Below are 20,663 nucleotides of genomic sequence, written 5' to 3'. Positions count from 1 at the left end.
TTATTGGGAACATTTGAGGGGAAAGCTGATGGGGGGTGACACCCTGAACTCACCACACCTGGTGACACCAACCCTAGTGACGCCACTGCCCTTCGGTCAATCTAGGTTGTCTTGTAAAAAGTTGTTATTACTTGTATTATGACGCCTCAAATAGAGCGTCTCACCCTTACTCCACTATTTAAACGCCAGCCCACGTGAGCACCAGGTCTGGGCCAGTCTGGCTTCCTATTGCCCAAGTATCGAGTGTGACATTACAAGTGGACAGCGTTGTCAACAGAACCACACGTGTCTATTTATAGCATCGTTCGACGCCTCGTCACGTGCCTGGAAAGGAATGCACAGGTAATTCTCATCCTCATCTACAAATGTAGATCTGTTGATCGAGATATAAAGCCTACTCTAACATTGAGGTTTGCGAGAAGAAATATGGGGCAGTGCTTGTTTATAAGGGCCTATCCAGGAAAATAACGTACTGCTTTAACCTAATAAAAGTTAAACGGCATACTAGATCACTTGATCTTATCAACTAGTTCTAAGTAGGACTACTTTAAAAGAAGTAAAAGACCGAAATGTCTTTCAGTCTGAAGATAAGCACAGGATTCCACGTGGCTAAGCAGACCATTTGTGACCTGCATATTTAGCCACATCTGACTAAGCCCTTTTCCGCGTGGGGTCTATTCGAGTTCTATTTTTCCTCGTCTGAGCTTGTTTTCGGTAAGGTCTTTTTTTATTTTCCCGCCTCCTTAGAAACTAGCACTGAAGAGTTGAATCTAAATCTTTACAATGACAGAGCTACACTACCAAGAAGGGATGAGCGAGGTGGGAGTTTGAAACCTCATTGCAAACAGATTAATCTTGCCACTACCTTTAGAACTAGAGTCTATTGCATATTTTTTTAAAGTTCATTGTACTATTAGTTGTTTTTTTTTAAACACAGTATACTTCGATGTCTTGTCACTTTTAGTTAATTAAATTAATTAATTAATTTAATTAATTTTACTTTTTTTTTTGCTTGACAAAAACAAAAGGTCCGTGACCAAACGTCTTACTAAACACAATGACGTTCTTATCACAATTACGTCCTGTATCCCTAGCTTAATATTATTGGCCATTGCTGCCTAGGTTCCATAATATATTATTTTAAATTGAATGCACGACTAAGTATCTAAAATCCTAATACCTCAATAACTATAGTGACTAACTCTACATACTCTTAGTCTGTGTATGTGTGTGTGTCTTTTGTTTTTCAAATGACGTCCGTTACAGCCAGACGACCCAGTAGACTTATCTTGTTTTCTAAGTACATTTCCCGCTCTGACACCGACGCGGCCCGCCCCCGCTGACAGAGCGTGCACTTTCTGCGTGTGTAGCCTATTCATGTATACACAAAACATTGAGACATCCTATACAGTCTGACAAACATATAGTGGCTGTCGTCTGTCGTGACAGTTGCAGGCTTGTTTTCAGATGGAATTCACAAACGCGTGTTTAGTCACACAGTCACTTAACTATACAGACATTTTTAAAAACTCTATTTTAGAGCTTGTATAAAGTCATTCGACGAATTTTACTTCGGAAATAATTATTCATTTGTAAGTATTACGTCATTACTTTTTGATTGTCATTCTGTGTCAGTCTCCGTGAAAAGACCGGAATATCCTTTTTTTTTTTTTGATCTACCGAGTTTACGTGTAATACATAACTAGGCCTGCTCCAATTAGGCTACATATCTTTGTAGCCTACATGAGCACTACATGAGCACTAAGTGACCTCTACGTATTCATTACGTCAGCACTGCGTCAGCACTGCGTAAGCACTCTGTGAGCACTACGTAAGCACTCTGTGAGCACTACGTAAGCACTCTGTGAGCACTAAGTAAGCACTCTGTGAGCACTAAGTAAGCACTCTGTGAGCACTAAGTAAGCACTCTGTGAGCACTAAGTAAGCACTCTGTGAGCACTACGTAAGCCCTCTGTGAGCACTAAGTAAGCACTCTGTGAGCACTAAGTAAGCACTCTGTGAGCACTAAGTAAGCACTCTGTGAGCAATACGTAAGCACTCTGTGAGCACTACGTAAGCACTCTGTGAGCACTAAGTAAGCACTCTGTGAGCACTACGTAAGCACTCTGTGAGCACTAAGTAAGCACTCTGTGAGCACTACGTAAGCACTCTGTGAGCACTACGTAAGCACTCTGTGAGCATTTAGTAAGCACTCTGTGAGCAATACGTAAGCACTCTGTGAGCACTAAGTAAGCACTACGTGAGCATTAAGTAAGCACTCTGTGAGCACTACGTAAGCACTCTGTGAGCATTTAGTAAGCACTCTGTGAGCAATACGTAAGCACTCTGTGAGCACTAAGTAAGCACTACGTGAGCATTAAGTAAGCACTCTGTGAGCACTACCTAAGCACTCTGTGAGCACTACGTAAGCACTCTGTGAGCACTACGTAAGCACTCAGTGAGCATTAAGTAAGCACTACGTGAACACGTTGTGTTTATTTTACTGTTTGGACATTCCATCAGAAGACGACTACGCTCTAACCCAGGCAGGACGGCAGCGGGCAGGGTTGGAACTCAAGACCTCGTGAAGACAGTCTGAAGCGCATACTACACTACCAAGCAGCTATTACCTTCATTATTTATATATATGTACACGATTTAAAAAAAAAGTTGCATACGGTGATTGATTCGTTTGTGATAAAGTTGTTATTTATATTATTCATCACCCTCCAACCGAAATCAAAGCACGGGCTCCATCAAATGTTACACTTACTATCTTGTTCTAAGCCAACCCAACATTTCAAAACAGTTCTTCATGGCATTGAATAAATACTGGTCTGAGTTTGTGTCATTGACTGAATGTTTCGAAATATTGTCAATAAGGATAATCGTCGTGTACTTCAAACTTTTTAGACTGACATGTAGAGACAATGTTTCTTTAGCCTCTTTATCATCACTGATTAGAACCAGAAGTTTAAATAATTTCTATAGATATTTATATTTTTTTTGTTTTAATATACTTGCATTTATTATATGTATAGTCTGTGGGTACACCTGATTTCTGTAGGTTTCCACGGGCCCCATAAAACACTCTGACGGGCCGCATGTGGCCCGCGGTCCGTAATTTTCCCACCCCTGAAATAGATACACATTTCAAAACAGACTCTACAAAAACAAAAACATAACAACTAGGCATTCACTCATAAGCTTTTTGGAATTCCCCCTAATATCTTTCACACTTTTCATGGGTTAAAAAACGGGACATTGGTTGGATGGGCATTTTGAAAACGACTCTAACGATTTTCCTAGAAAGTCGACAGTTTATTTAAATATTTGGGGAAACAAAAAATAACTACATAACTACAGAGTGCAAACTTCTGTTTGACCGTTACAATGTTTCAAAATAGAATCATCTTAACATTAAATTTGGCTTACGTGTTTTTATTTTGCACGCGGCTTCAGCGGGAATTCCCGCACTCAACTCAAATGTCTCTTTGTAATCCGTTAAGAGTGGAATAAATAAACATGAACATTTTGCGCAGTGTCTTATGTAGAAATTAGCCGGATATTAAATAGAAAAGTTCACGGAAAGACCTCTTGCAATTAGGAATCATTAGAAGAAATACATAGGACTAGGATTTGAAATTATACACCACCATTCGTTTCATAAATGAGACATTGATTTAAATAAAAAACGTTTATATTGCTTATATTGCTTGCATATGTTTGGTACACTCATTTGTACATCGCTCTATTGAAGCAAAAAAATGTGTTGTTTTTTTTTTTTTTTCGAAATACTGTTTTTTTTTTTATGATGTTAAAAAAAAAAAGTAAAACTTAACAAAACTTGAGTTCTAAAATTAGGTATAAAATGGCACTTAATGATTTCGGTCATTCAACTTCCAAAACAACTAATATCAGAAATGATTCTATTCTGAAACTTAATAATCTCTAAACTTAAATCTACTTAAGATTATGTTCTTTGAGCAACCAATCAATATAGAATCAAATATCTAATAATAATAAAATGGGCCCCAGTTGTTTAGTCACCAGAGCAATGCACCTTGAAAGGATCCTCTTGGAGAGTTGACAACAAAGCTATGTATCAGTGTTAATGTTTTTACACATTCCTTTGAGTTTCTAGGCCAGAAAGGTGTGATGAGACGTTACCTTTGTTGACAACTTCAAAACGCCTCAAAACAGTGGTTCTCCTTTAGATTGGTTCTACTTAGTTGAACAGTAAGGAAAGTAGTGCCATAAACACGCATTGTTTAAAATTCATAGAGATACAATGAATTTTCTTGCATAAAAAGTGGACATAAAATGCGTGTCTGAAACATACGTATCAGGTTGTGCGTGTGCCGTAGGGAGAGAGTTAAAGGCTATGCGATGGACTTATTGATTTTGTTCATGAAAACAAATAAGGTAACGCAAAGTGAATTATAATGTACCTATAACTGTTTTTTTTTTTTTTAAGAATTGGCAGTCAACTAAATGGTTTTAGCAGAAAAAAGGTTTGAGAAGCTCTGTTCTGAAAATGATGCGTTAAGGCAAAGGGCAATAACCGAAATGCATTGTTGTATCCCGTCACATTTTAGAGAACTTTATTGGCTACACTTCTGGGCTGCCACCATTCGGTAAGACTTAACAGCCGCTGCTATTTGGTAGGACTAAACAGCCGCTACTATTTGATAAGACTAAACAGCCGCTACTATTTGATAAGACTAAACAGCCGCTACTATTTGATAAGACTAAACAGCCGCTACTATTTGATAAGACTAAACAGCCGCTGCTATTTGATAAGACTAAACAGCCGTTACTATTTGGTAAGACTAAACAGCCGCTGTTATTTGATAAGCCTAAACAGCCGCTGATATTTGATAAGACTAAACAGCCGTTACTATTTGGTAAGACTAAACAGCCGCTGTTATTTGATAAGCCTAAACAGCCGCTGATATTTGATAAGACTAAACAGCCGTTACTATTTGGTAAGACTAAACAGCCGCTGATATTTGATAAGACTAAACAGCCGTTACTATTTGGTAAGACTAAACAGCCGCTGTTATTTGATAAGCCTAAACAGCCGCTGCTATTTGATAAGACTAAACAGCCGCTGCTATTTGATAAAACTAAACAGCCGTTACTATTTGATAAGACTAAACAGCCGCTGTTATTTGATAAGCCTAAACAGCCGCTGCTATTTGATAAGACTAAACAGCCGCTTCTATTTGTTAGCAAAACATCTTACAGCTGCAACGTTGACTATTATAACCCAGCTAGGTCTTTGAGGTTTATTAATAGGCCTATGATAGAACAAAAACTTTATATTAATAATTCTCATTCTCTGGACCCTGTCATGACTGAAATTCGTTAGTAGTCATTGTATTGCCATGAACAGTGTTCAGTGAAGAATTATTTTATTTCTTCTATTTCGTCTCCTACTTCTTATTGTTATTTTGTATAATCACTTTAACATGGATTGCAATGAGAACGGTTTTTTTAATGGATCTACTACAGGTGTTCTCTACCTGTGGGTCGCGACCCCCTTGGGGGTCGATTGACGATTTGCCAGGGGTCGCCTAAGACCATCGAAAATTATTAATTGTTAAAAATTGTTATTGTCTATTCCTCTAATGCTGTATGTGTGTGTGTGTGGGGGGGGGTCGCTGAAGAGTGGGGGATTGTAAAAAGGGGTCGCCGAGCATAAAATATTGAGAACCGCTGATCTACTACCCCTTTTTCCAAGTTAATGTGTGCAATGGTTAGTATCAGTCAGAGAAGATTCTCACATTTATCAGATTCTCAATTTATCAGAACAACTCAATAATAATAAAACTATTGTTTTAAGAAGCCATGTTTTACAGAGTCCACTTGTGAGTTGTGACAGATTTAGTGAGATGACACAGCAGGGCGCGCCCTCTTATGCTCAAGCATTAATCGCATGGAACCATCGCCCCGCCTAACTGGCTCATGAGCAAGACTACTTAATTAAGCGTTCTGTTCAAATACACTAGAGACGTATACATGTGAAATCCCCGGCCAGTTTCAGACGATACTAGATCAATACTGCACAGGACTGAGACGTAAGATATACATTTAAATAGATTCTAGAGCATTAAGTTTGAAATCTACTTTACATTTCAGTTCATAAGGATATTTATTTATTAGGTCAAGGCCATCTTAAGAAAAACTCACTTCATGGACTGTGTCAACGATTTAATTTTATCTTTTAGCCCTAGAAGTGTGCACTATACATGATAGGGGAGGTAATTTAGCATTTCACTTCTGCGGAGGAGTTTTGACGGGACTTAGAAGCGACCGTTATTTGCAAGGTATGAGATCCGTTGAGCCATGGCTGCTTAAGCATTGGGTGTTGTTTTTACTTCAAAACATGGGCTGATCTTCCTTTTGCAAAATTTGATCATTAAATGTATTTGTGGTATTCGTTTTGCCCTAGCAATTTTAATGTACGCCACACCAGCAATGTTGATACAGATACATCACACCAGCGATGTTGATACAAATACATCACCTTAGCAATGTTGATAGAAATACATCACACTAGTGATGTCGGTAGAAACACATAGCACCAGCGATGTTGATACAAATACATTACACCGGCGATGTTGATACAAATACATAACACCAGCGATGTTGATAGAAATACGTCACACCGGCGATGTTGATACAAACACATAACACCAGCGATGTTGATACAAATACATCACACCGGCGATGTTGATACAAATACATCACACCAGCGATGTTGATACAAACACATAACACCAGCGATGTTGATACAAATACATCACACCGGCGATGTTGATACAAACACATAACACCAGCGATGTTGATACAAATACATCACACCAGCGATGTTGATACAAACACATAACACCAGCGATGTTGATACAAATACATCACACCGGCGATGTTGATACAAATACATCACACCGGCGATGTTGATACAAATACATCACGATACAAATACATCACACCAACGATGTTGATAGAAATACATCACACCAGCGATGTTCAAGTACCTGTTGGGTTGAACACATTCCAGGTGTCTGTACAAAAACTCTGGATCAAAGCTTGTTCACATCTTTTTGTTCATTCTACGTCATCTATGGGTTGAACTGTCTTATGTTCAATTCTCTCTTTCAGAACTGGAATTTAAACATAACGTAACACGCACGCACGCACGCACGCTGGCTTCTTCTTTAGAAGCGCCATAACTAAAATGCCTTTCCAGTACCTATAAAATACGGGAACCTGAGAACCGCTGCCCGTGGCGTACTTGATACTAAGTCAGCCAGCTTCTCTTGTTTTTTAGTAAACTGTCTCACGTGACCGAATACCTACACTAGTAATTTGAATTAATACATTTCTACTCCGAGCCTGTTTTGAATACTCAACATTGACTTCGAGCGTGTAAAATATTTCCTTATCATTTGTTAGATGAGCGTTGGAAATGTTCATACCGAGAAAAAAAAAAGTATAGATAAGTGACTTCTGACAGTATCCGGTGTACAAAGTAAAGGAAGTGTTACATGTAAGTCTAAAGGTATATATGTATGATTGTTTCTGTGCACTTTGTAAGCACTGAAGAATCAAATCTTTTAAGTTCTACTTCTTATAACAACAACAAAAAAATTCAATTTAGGAAAGGCATTAGACTTTCACTGTATGACTTTAAAAACTAATTTTCTAAAAAATGGGCAACCAATTAAAAGTATATTTGATTCGCAGATTTACTGTCACGCAGTTGGCAGCAGTGAAGTTCAACCTAGAATCTTTGATATTGTTTAGTTTAATGTGAAATTCTGCAGTAGAGAAAGCTTTTATTGTGTTTGTGTCATATGTCTCTTATCTGATCTCGAAAACAAAAGCGCTTTAGAAAATTCGATTTCACTCTCGCGTTTATATACATTTTTTTCATTATGTAAGAATATTTATGCATAGACTTAAAAACTATTTTTAAATGTTAAAGAAAATAAAAGACGTCTAATGGAATTCGATTTCCATTTGTTTATCACACCGTAGATTAAATGCTTATCACAATGGCATGTTTCTTTGGTACTAAATATGGTCGCCTGAAGTATTGTTAGAAAGAAAATGTTCGTAATCTTTAGACAATTGGGGAACAACACATGATCTGACAACTGACTCTCTCCATTCTCCAATTTATTTTGCCTGGATTAGAGTCTCTTTCATTGACTTCACCGCTTGTTTCATCTGCCTTTGATCCTTTTCCTGGAAATTTTCCCCTCAGAAAGCTCCTTTACGAGTCCTGTGAATCTTGTGATTAGCTTGCGTTTTTCGACAATGATCGTGGGGTCAACTCGCCATGTAAGTTTTTTTGTAAATGATACCCAGAATCCATCTGTAGCATCTCGATTCCGTGGCTAGGATCCCTCTTTTTAATTCTACAGTTAAAGTCCATGATCCATAACTTTATTATCTATTAAATTGATCTTTTCAAAGGCTAGAAGTTATAGGGCACGATTTGCTACCAATTTGTTTTGGTAATACCTGTACTAAAGGAAAAACATTGTTCTTAATTTACCAAACTTATTGGAATCATGTCAAAGTGTTACTACTTCCTCTACCTCTATGTTTATGTAATCACTACATGTTTAATGTATGTTGTCAAAAAGTAAAGAAAATAAAGTTCCCTTTTTAGACCTTGTGGTCTATAGGTTTACGGGGTCTCATGTAGCCACCACAGAGACCAACCGCCTTTACTTTTCCCCCAACTAATGTCCGGTACTGATCAGAGCTGGGAGGACACAGCGGCATCCAAAGATCACGAAATAACAATTCCCAGTCCTCACCAGGATTCGAACCCGGGACCCCAAGCGCTTTACCGCTCAGCCACCGCGATTCATAAGTTTATTGTAGTTGGCAGGTTATTGGGTCTCTCTCGCTCTCTCTCTCTCTCTCTCTCTCTCTCTCAGTAGTAGCTCTTTATAGCAGAGTATTTATCTTATTTATGTAGTGTTTCCAAATTAGGTGATTTAATAATCAGCAAGGCAGAATGTTTGGTGGATGGTATTTTTCTAATTCATCTAGCCAGCATTTTGCTGCTGCGCTGTAGGCAACGTAGCAGTCTGTGCCAATAGAAACAAAAAAATCGTTTTTCCTCTGTTCAGCCTGCAATACATAGTGTTGGTTATGTGGAATGGTTATGAATACTTAGAGCTCGGTATATGTGAGTATGGCGGTATATAAATAAGACTGTATGTAAGAATGTATGTGTTTAAGTATGTGTTTAAGTATGTGTTTAAGTATGTGTTTAAGTATGTGTTTAAGTACAGTCTCTTGTAAAACATACCTTTACCATACCTTCATCACACCACCATTTCAAAACTCGTCAACAGACATACACACTCAAGTCATGAACACATTGTCCAGTTTTGCTCGTAAGTCTTTGGTGTGTCAATAGTTTGATAACAAGGTGACCCAGTGAAACTACAATGTGCACGTTGTCAGACACACGAGACTGGCGACAGGTGGTTTCACGGCAACATCACAATAATTGTAAAACGATTCAGGTAGACAAAGCTTGAACTTTGAGCAGACGTGAGCCAGGTCATTTCAACATTCTATCCGAGAATGTGTAATTTCAACATGTCCGCTTATCATATATCTCAACATTATGTCCAACAATGTGTAATTTCAACATGTCAGTAAATCATACATTTCAACATATTGTCCGAGAATGTACAATTTTAACATAAATTTTGCGAATACATAGAAGCTTATTTTTGAAATGCCTGCAAATTATACATTTCAACATATTGTCCAAGAATTGAACATATGTCTGCAAACGAATAGATTTCTAATTATTATATGAGAATGCCTAATGTCTACATATGGTCGATAATCATATATGTAACTGCAGGCGCGTAATTGTAATGGACTTGTTTGAAATACGGCAGGAATGTTTCTACACGCTATACGCCATAAATTTAATGGACTTGTTGCTGTCTAAATGTAGGAGGTATGATTCGTTACCTAATACTTATCTGCTTACATGTTTTGTTGCTTTTACTGCCTAAGAAATCTCGCGACACGTCAGCTTAATATATGACATGGCCTGAAAGTCACGTGTTTATTGTAGTCTGGTCGTTGTTAATAGCAACCCTGGCGTCTCAGTTATTTATAACTTACTATTGTTTTATTCTGATCAAAATCAACATGGAAAGAATGTCTGTGTGACATTACGTGAAGCATTGGCCTGGTTCCATGGTCTGGGAGACTGTCTAGGGTCAAAGGTCTGAGGTAATCGCTCCACGACAAAGACCATATCCTGTGGTCATACCTAAAGCACAAATTTACCTTGGTCATCGAGTATTGATATTGTTAGCATCTATTTTAACATTTATCCCTACCTTTTTTTTTGTCGATTCAGAAGCGATATAGTTTATATGTGTAGAAGAAAAAAGAAACAACAACAATATATTACATAACATCGCACCATTAGTAACGATTTATCAAGGAGAGAGAAGATAGAGGAGAGGGAGAGAGTGGGAGAGAGAGAGAGAGAGAAAAGTGAAAGAAAGGGACGAAATTGTGGGAAAAGTTTATCAAAGGCTAAAACTAATAGCCTAAAATGTAGTCCCAATTTATTTTTGGTACTAACTGTACTAAGACATTGAAGGGAAATAATGAGAGTTACTGGTGTAGATAGAGGGAAAGAAGACACTGAGACAGCTTAAGCAAGCTGTGGGGAAGATACAAATATTAAACTAATAACAGGAAAAGAGAAAGAGAGAGAGAGAGGGGGAATTGAAAACAAAAAGAGAGAGGGGGAATGAATTCGATTGATAATGAGGGGCAGAGAGGAGGGCAAGGAGGCTGATGAGAGGTCACAGAGGTAAAATAAGAATGCTTGGAAAGAGCGAGTAAGGAAGAATGAAAGTAAGGGAGAGGTAAAGAATGCAGGCACAAGATCAAGGAGAGACTCATTTGTTTTTCCAACAGGTCCCAATCCTTAGATCTACACATACAGTTTAGTGTTTTATTTTTAAAAACAAACAACTATTTATAGACGTAGAATGTCAGGGAGGGGATCCAAATCCCAATCTTAGTTAGAAATAAAACAACAGTGAATTGTTTTGTTTTGTTATTAGTGTGTGCATAAATATTGTGTCAAAGTTGTTGTTTTTTCCCCATATATAAAACCTTGCCTTTAAAAAAAACTGTATAATATGGGACTATTACTAGTGTTTACAAAATTGCAAGTATTCATAATCGACATAGTTTTCATGTTTGATTTACACGTCAAATATTTACACCCGTGCCGGTTAATGAAATACCTTCAGGTGAGGTGATACGACCAACGACACCCTGCTGTGTGGGGGTGCGGGTGTGTGTGGGGTGGAATGAGGAGGAGTACAGTGTGTGGGTGAGTATATCAGGAAAAGTGTAGATGTTAGTTTTGTGGATATATATGTGTAAGTATTACAAGACGCGGGGTGTTTGAGTCGCATGCTAGACCTCAATAGTCCACACCTTGTTGTTTAGACCAGGGACTCACTTAACAACAGTGAAACTTGTCTGACAAAGGCGGCTATTCAAGTGGAAAACATTCTAGCATGCACATCTAGATTCACAGGGTTACAGTTCCTGTCTATCAACACGGTAATTGTATGTACTCTCCAGTATTTACAGTCAGTGTCTCGTGAGGCTTTATGTAAGTGAGTAGTAGGCTACAGATAGTGACTGGATGTTCTATCATAGATAGCTCTTTATTATCGAGGCGCTTTGTATGTTAATTGTTTACTAATTGTTTATAGTTGTTCACAATTTTTAGCGGCCCCCGAAAGGGGAAATAGGCTAATAGTTTTGAGTGAAATGTCTATCCGTCCGTCTGCCCGTCTGTCCGTCCGCCCCATTTAGATCTCGTAAACTAGAAAAGATAGTGAAAATCCAACATCATAATATTTTAATCCATTCAAAGTTCCGATGCTACAGCTACTTTTTTATTTTATAAAAGCGAAAATCAAATTTTTAAAATCACTTCTTTTTTTTTTTTTTTTTAAGTAACGTCTGTATTTTATTGTGTAAGAAGATAAGGAAAGAAAGACTCCATGCAATAGTAATAGCTTTTTAAGTTATAAGCTTGATTTTAATAATTTAACTGTGTGGAATTTAGCCCTTGTAATATAAAGGGAGAGTAATCCTTGAAGGACTACGGGCACGCCATGGCCTGATTTGTGCCGATATGCCAAAACTCAAAAACTCAAACTCTAGACCACTATCAGCTTTATAAAGAAGGAACTGATTTAAAACAAACACTTTTCTCTATTCGTCTTGGTTTTCTTGTATTGTCAGTTGTTGTATCAATGGGTTATCTCTGTTGAAATGTAGACTACTTGTAGCACTTGTAACAGTAGGTCTACTTACGACGTATCCCCATCTCAAAGTACTACGACCTATATAGTTCGTTTCACGTTGGTGACTCATGTCACTGTGTCAAACACATTTCTTCACTTTTTATTTCTTCTGCCTTTTTTTTTTTTCAGGAAGTGTCACGTGATAGGCATCAACTTGACCAACCAACTAGACATCGGGAGTATGAGTGCACAGATGACCATCCAGGATTAGCCCGCCTCTCCCTCCCCTTGTTGTACTGGCATGTTACGTCATCAGTCCTCGTCTTGTTGGCGTCTATAATTAATTCCCTTGACGTGTCTCTGCTAATATCAACATAGATCTACACACATATATAGATCTACACACATATATAGCTAGATACAGATTAACAGAGAGACGCAAAAAGATCACACACTTGCAGACGAAGGACCCACTTAACAAGCATCCTTAATCTCCACGGGATTTCCCTTATACAAAAGTTTGAAAATAAGGATACTTCATTTAATGCTGAATAAGTTCAATCGGTAATACAATGTATTAAAAATAGTTTTTCTACTAACAATGAGTAATACTGGCTCTATTTAACAATGGGCTGCCCGCTTTGAAATGTTAGAATTACACTTCGTGTTCCAGCTATTATCTAAACATCAGATGGAGAAAGATCATTACAGTGATTCGTGCTGCAGGATTAAATATGTAAAGCTTATAGACCTTGAAGTGAGATGATTACGCGATATATAGGTCAGGCACGAACGTAGAGAATATCTTTGAGAATCTGAATCATCCAGCTCTCAACTCTCTTTTTCTGGAGAAGCTTTAGTAGCTCATAAATATCGATATAGGAGCTAGGCAATCTGAACAGCTCTGACATCGATTTGAGATACAATTTCTTTATTGGACACTAGCTCGTGGTACCAGAGGTATTTTCTGCATTTGAAGAGCGCGTTATTCTAACTGGACATTACTAACTGTTCTAATAGTCTCTACTCTAAACTGAAGGCCTTGTCGTGGTGTGCTGCTGGCTCCATCATGCAGAAGTTTTCTGTAAACACTGTGCAGCCTGGCGTCAAGAACTACAAGTGTGTAGTGGTGGGGGACGGAGCGGTGGGGAAGACGAGCATGTTACTCCGTTTCGTCCATGGAGATTTCCTGACAGTGTACTCACCTACACATTACGACAGTTTCAAAGGTAAATACTGTATACAATTTATACACATTTGGCTCTTAGGGATACAAAATATGCGAGTTTATACTATTTCGAAAAGGGAAATTCTGTTGGTTCTTCACCATTTTATTAGAATCCCTGGCAAACAGTTGGATCATGAGATTTATCTTTTAAGAATACCAAGAAGTATTTATAACCCAAAACCATGGCACGATACATAACTATTTAAATGAAAACTTTGTTAGCACATTCTCATTCAAGTTTAACTAGTTCAAAGGTCATAGTTATTATTAAAGTCTCTACGTCAAAGGAACGAATACACGGAGACAAAATGTTATAATGAAATGGTTAGAGAGTGGCAAGATCAAGATCTTTAACTCTTTCTCTCCGTAGTTATTTACCACATTCTGGTAGATTCAACGTTGGTATCGTCAGTTAGGAGAGAAAGAGTTAATCACAATGTACAAAAGTTAAATTTAAAAACAAACAGTAAACATTAAACGCGAGTTGTGGAAAGATTTTGATTGTCGGCAAGGATTGGGTCAGGGAGAGGATTCCTTTTGTTTTCTTCTTAAAACATAACGAAGTATGCCCCCCCGGTGGAGGATGGAGTTAGCAGAGATGCTATACATTGAACCCCCCCCCCCTCCTCATAACATCCCTGCTATACAAATCCAAAGCTCTTGATTCAACTTTTTTTAATGGCCGGCAACAGTGGAAAGGAAAAAAAAAAGCAAGTGATCATTGTGTTGATTAGCTATTGCTAAAGTTGAACAACGTGAAACGAATACAACTGCACCATTTAGTCAAACTAAAATGTAACACATGGAAAAAGTAGCATTGGAAATAAAGTTACGATCACTTCTTGTTGTTGTTTTTTTTTTTTATTGAGAACTGCATAGCAATTAGCTAATTAGCGTTAAGTGATGTGGGCAGTCTTGATGGTGATAAAAAATAGGTTACACAGACGTATTGGGTGTGCCAGCAGTGGTGTTACTTTGTTATATACACTCTGTGTGACGTGCAGAACATTGTTGTTTAATTCCTACTATAACTGTTGATTCACTCTGGTATGGTTAGGGATCCAGACAGCTAGTCCAGCAAAACCGTTGTGGTCAGGGCCGGCCTGACGGGATTGCGGGGCTCATTTTAATGAATGCTTGCGAGGCCTCCTCTTCTAATTTTTCTTTGACAATAACAACTATTACTATTAATGAGATCATTATACTGACATTTGTTATACAACATACGTAGGAAGCAGCTCAATTAAAGTTACGTCAATCGTAAGAGCTACATTAAATATGTTAACCCTTTAAGTCCTACATCTTCAATAGCCTTTGACAAAAGCCATGACTGATAGAGATATGCTTACTGTAGACTTATAGTTTTGTGGATGTGCTGAGTCCTCTCCGCTGCCACACTTGTCCTTGAAGTCTGCCAAAAGCAGCACTGGCACGAGCAACACGGAAGTCTATCTGATCATCTAGGGTTTAGAGCTGGGGTTCTCAACCTGTGGGTCGCGACTCCCTTGGGGGTCGATTGACAATTAGCCAGGGGTCGCCTAAGACCATCAAAAATATGGATTTTTTTTGTCTATTCTTCTATTGCTGTATGTGTGTGTGGGGGGGGGGGGGTCGCGGCAGAGTGGGGGATGGTAAAAAGGGGTCGCCGAGCATAAAAGGTTTAGAACCGCTGGTTTAGAGCATGGAATGGGTTGTCTGAGCCAGCCAGGAAAACCAGTAACTTGGCAGAATTTAAGTCATTGGTTAATATGCATGACTAAATGCATGACGCGTAGGACGTAATCATCTTCTTTTTTGAAGTAACGTCTGTATTATATAAGATAAGATAAGATAAGGTTGGCGTTTGCTGATACGGTGCTTCCAAAATAGACAAACTTTGTAACATGCAAAGATGTCCGGTTCTTTGACAGATACATTTCACATAATACGCAGCAAGGTCCAGCTGGTGACTCAGGAGCAAGTGGCAACTAAACACACTTTACATGGGCCAAACATAACCTTCTTAAGGGGTATAACTCTTGTCCTCATAAGTACACAATAATAGTGAACTCCCCTTATGTCACATAAAACATGCTCCAATTGGATTTCCCTTTCTTTACTTCTAGTTTTCTTCGTAAAATTTCAGTCTTGTGTCTTTTTGATTGTGCTATGTATTATGCAATTATCTGTAAATAATATGACTGAACTAATGCAGTTTTGTAGGTCATTTGTGTAAATTAGAAACACCATTATTGGTGTTGATTCTGGAGCCATTTTTTTATACAGTTTAGTCTCTACCTTTCAAGAAATAGAGAGTCTATTGGTGTCATTGTCAAGTAATGCTAAAATATTAGTTTCACAGTAATGTAACCATAGGTAACTATTACAAAACATTTAAATCTTATTCAAGAATATATTAGCCATATTTTAAACTAAAAATGAAGATTTATTAAAATAAAATATAGCATTTTTTCATTATTTAATGTTCAATATGTAAGGGTCGCAAACAACGGCTCTTAAGCTGCATGCGGCTCTTAAACAAAAACATATAGTGCATGCTCACTGCTTACTACCTTCATTAGTATAATAGAAGTACATTTGTTTGAAAAGCAAACCAATTGAAAGGAAGCACGGGTTGTCGCTAGTAAACATATGTATCATTAATCTCATGAGAAACTTCCCACCATTCACCAGAAAGCGCTTCTCGCCTAGGCTTTTCCGAAGAACTTTGCAAAGTCATGGAATTGGTGACTAAGATGATCAACTCCTTTGTAGCTAAAGCTCTAAGTCATCGCCCATTGAAATAGTTTCCACATGAGGTAGACAGTGGGTAGGCAGATCTTCGGCTGCATGTAAGAGTTTTGATTGTTTGAAAACGTTTCGCTTCACTGGTTACTAAAATGAAAGCATTGCCTCTTGAGAAGAGTATTTAGACTATTGTAGTCAGACTGCATCTCCATTTGTTTGGATCCATTAAAATATCTTACCCTAACTATGCAGTGTTAAGGAACGATCTGTTGATTTAGACATTATATTTCATTTTGGATTTTACATCTACATCAGCTTAATCGTTATTAACAAGGGAAAAGAAAACACTTTTTTTTACGATGTTACAACAGTGGCGTAGTCAGGGTGGAGGAGGAGGGGATAATTTGAGGGGGGCCCCCAAATAAGTGTTTTTTACATTGAAAATAAATTTAATATTACGCAAAATTGTCTAACTAAATTTCTTTCAACAGTTTCGGTGGCACTGGGCAGTGAGTGGACACCTTGTTGTCTGACTTTAGTGGACACTGCTGGTCAGGTGAGTGAGTCTTTAAAGTCATAATAATAATAATTATACAAAGAAAAACTCTTCAATGTATGTATTATCTTACTGTGAGTCTTTAATAGGATTGAGAAATTTTAAAATATAATAAGATTATGAGATTTTTTAAAAGGCGAAATAAAAGTTTAATGAAGTAGTAAAACGTTAAGAATCTATCTATCTATCTATCTATCCATCTATCTATCTATCTATCTATCTATCTATCTATCTATCTATCTATCTATCTATCTTTCAACCAATCTATCTATCTATCTATCTATCTATCTATCTATCTATCTATCTATCTATCAACAAATCTATCTATCTATCTATCTGTCTATCAATCTATCTGTCTATCTATTTATCTATCTATCTATCTATCTATCTATCTATCTATCTATCTATCTATCTATCTATCTATCTATCTATCTATCTATCAATTTATCTATCTATTATCTATCTATATATATACATATATATATATAATTCAGATTCTACTTTTCGTACGACATCGACATCCTAAGCGTAATACCAAAGGAAGACAACCTAAAATGATGCACACACAAGTCATCTCTCTAAATACTTTTTTTTTTCGAACAAGAATAATGCAACTACAAATTTAAAACAGCAGTGGTTTTATCAGTTAAAACTTTTGTGTTGTTTTCTTTACAGGAAACTTACGACAGACTACGAACTTTGACCTACGCTGAAACCGATGTTTTCATCTTGTGTTTCTCTGTGGCAGAACCAGACTCTTTCATCAACGTCAAGTCACGATGGGTGCCGGAACTCAGAGAGTACCAGCCCAAGTGCCCCATCATCCTTGTGGGCACCCAGAAAGATCTCAGGGACAACGAGGACCACGAAGCCCACAACCAGCAGGGCCTATTCATTTCTGAAAAAGAAGGCAAACGACTAGCCCGCAAGATCAGGGCCAAGGTCTACGCTGAATGCTCGGCCCTGACCGGGGATGGATTGGACAATATATTCTACCAAGCGCTTATGGCAGCCACAAGACCGAAGAGAAATAACAAACTATGGCACAGGGTTAAAGCGATGCTTTCTGTGAAGTGAATGAAACTGTTTGGGCGGAGTTTGAATCTCAAAGACACTGACATGGTCTAGCTTCGCGACATGCGTTCCAAGCTGCGGTTCTCTGGGTGCAGTGTTTTATCAATAATAAGATCTCTACGCCAGATGTAGATTTAGCTCATGCTTGCCTTGCATGACAGGAGAAAGAACTCTTGCAGATGAATACTTTTTCAACTGAACAGAAACTCTTGTAGATTCCATGCAAGGGATCGAGACAAAGACCCATTTAAACCATTCACAAAAAAGATTTATCTTCCTTGATAGATTCGAAAGCTGGGTCTTCAGGTTTTCTTTGTATGACGTTGCAGACATGCTTTAAACTGCGCAGGCTGATAAGGGGCGTAACTAGTATTTGTCTAATGACAAAACTACGTTTTGCTGAATTAACCCCCTTTTTTTAAGAACCTAAAAAGAATAAATATAATAACCAAGGAAGGTTTGGGAGAATACATGCACGTTAACCTTGATTGCCAAGTAAATATAGATCTAAATCTTTGCTGAACATATCTCAAGATTTTAATTCAGAATTGACTGAAAAATTTTATGTAAAGACTGCCAAGAGATTACATTAAAATGTAACAAAAAGAAAATTGAAATAGAAATATAGATTAAAGATACCATATAACACATAGGTCACTTTATAGTGTCTGATCAGCTCAAAGCTTATGTCAACATACTTTATAGTGTCTGATCAGCTCAAAGCTTATGTCAACATACTTTATAGTGTCTGATCAGCTCAAAGCTTATGTCAACATACTTTATATCTGGAAACTATCTCGACAACTTAATTACAAAGGAAGTTATTCATATTTATTCCGACTTTAAGACATTGCTCAGAGTTGAGCTGCACACACTTCTATAACTTCAAAACCTAAAGCAGCTGATGGATCAGGAGGAGTTTCTCCGTACAATCTGATAAGCCACTTCTGATTGAAGGTGAATGTAGTCGATAACATAAAAAAAAGAGGGAAGCATCACAGGTGGTTTCTATAATGTGCACTTTGATGAGATGGATGACTGGTCATGTGATCTATGTCTGGTCATGTGATCTATGTTCCCAAACAGGAAGGAACTTCTCAAAGATGTTGAATCTTCCCTTTTAAAGGAATGTTCGTATTTCTAAAACGTAAAAAAATGGCTTCATCATTTTAGTCTACATTTGTATTTAATACATTTACATTTGTTTGTCTACTGTCTATGTATATTTCAAAACTTTTGGTGCCAACTGGTTTTGTATTCTATAAAATAACTGTATTTATCAAAATGTGTCAATACGTATACATAGAGGATTCATCAATATATTCTTCATGTTCAGATTGGTGATTTTCACGATCATGATTCAGTTCTAAACAATGTAAAAAATTCTATATTTAAAAAAGCATTTTTGTCAGCTGAATACTTACATTAGTTTGTGCTAACTTGGAAACCCGATTCTACGGTGCTGAAAACTGCACAAAAATAAATCCTAAATCTAATGGGTGTCTGACTTACGTTGGGAAGCAGGGCGGACTGGCTATATGGGCAAACGGGCAAATGCCCGGTGGGCCGGCACCGAATGGGCCGGTCTGGTCGCGACCAAATATTTTTTTTTTCAATGCACACACACTCAAACAGAAAAAAATCCCCCCACCAAAAAATCCTGGCTAAGCCCAAGGCACACGATATGACATACCATTGTGGGCCGGTTTATATGGTAATGCCCGGGCCGATTTTGATACCCACCCAGTCCGCCCCTGTTGGGAAGGTAAAATCGTTGTGCTGGTCACACGACACCTTCGTTCGAAACAGAAGAGCTTTACATCATCTGCCCCCCCCCCCCCCCCCATAGAACACAAGGTCTGAAATTGTTACCTTTTTTAAAATGCATGTTTTATCAACATAGTCCTATATTGGTTACACAAGAAACACCAAATACCCAGTTATTTATGCTTATTCCTCTGCAGATGAAATGTCTAAAAGTGACACAATTAATTTTTTTTTAAAGTTCAAGGACGTATGTAACAACCTATAAAAATCTTTAGTGTAAAAGTGTTTCCCAAGGCCTGAATAGGTGTTCCACGAACTACGGAAATAATTAACTATTAGGCCACCACTCTAAAAAATTAGCAGGTTGTTCCGCTAAATACTCAGAATGTGCAAAGTTTTCCTTGGAGAACAAAGTTTTAAAAACACTGGTGTAAAGCCAAAGATTCAATGTCTCTTCAGCCAATATACAGTTACGTTAGAACTAAAGTTATAATATAACTATATGCACAATGTCATTTTGTTATACTGATTACTTCTAGCTTACTACTATCGTTTAATTGTTATTACATTCATATAATAAGTGTATTTGTTTTAAAACATACATTCATGTATCATTTTTATATCCTATCCATTGACATGAATATATAAAGTGTTTCTGTAAATAAAATCTTGGTTTGTCAATAACAAGTTGCATGAACTGTTTACTGTTCTAAGAGAATCTTAGTGCGTGAAACAAATGTTCATTAGAGTGTGATGAGAGTAAATCTGTCTTAACTACAAGATAAATTATTGTTTGTGTTACAAAATCTAGTACCTGGTGATTAATCACCATTCACAGGACATAAATCCCGGATGAAGGATCTGGTGATTTTTTTTTATCTGCTTCTTGTCTTTGAACGTAAACCAATCGTTTTGTGATATCTGGAGCAGTATTAAAATTCAAATCATAAACGCAATGGAAAATTCA

At 37.5% G+C, this 20,663-nt stretch overlaps 1 protein-coding gene across 5 annotated transcripts; it reads left to right on the top strand.

Annotated features, from left to right (window-relative positions):
- Window positions 1–1,389: 1,389 nt before the first annotated feature.
- On the top strand, window positions 1,390–20,386 carry LOC106069584 (cdc42 homolog). Of its 5 annotated transcripts, none has more exons than XM_056024202.1 (4): window positions 1,390–1,592; window positions 12,534–13,573; window positions 16,791–16,855; window positions 17,531–20,386. In XM_056024202.1, the coding sequence occupies exons 2-4, from the start codon at window positions 13,414–13,416 to the stop codon at window positions 17,930–17,932; spliced, it is 627 nt and encodes a 208-aa protein (XP_055880177.1). In that variant the 5' UTR covers window positions 1,390–1,592; window positions 12,534–13,413; the 3' UTR covers window positions 17,933–20,386. The 5 variants fall into 5 exon arrangements, with proteins under 5 accessions (XP_055880177.1, XP_055880178.1, XP_055880179.1 ...); XM_056024203.1 differs by lacking the exon at window positions 1,390–1,592 and adding an exon at window positions 5,946–6,083; XM_056024204.1 differs by lacking the exon at window positions 1,390–1,592 and adding an exon at window positions 7,401–7,555.
- Window positions 20,387–20,663: the final 277 nt, after the last annotated feature.

This window comes from Biomphalaria glabrata, chromosome 3 (assembly GCF_947242115.1).
Source record: "Biomphalaria glabrata chromosome 3, xgBioGlab47.1, whole genome shotgun sequence".
In the NCBI taxonomy this organism is placed as follows: domain Eukaryota; kingdom Metazoa; phylum Mollusca; class Gastropoda; family Planorbidae; genus Biomphalaria; species Biomphalaria glabrata.
Note: the sequence above shows the minus strand (reverse complement) of the source record. Positions and strands in the feature narration are given on the sequence as shown.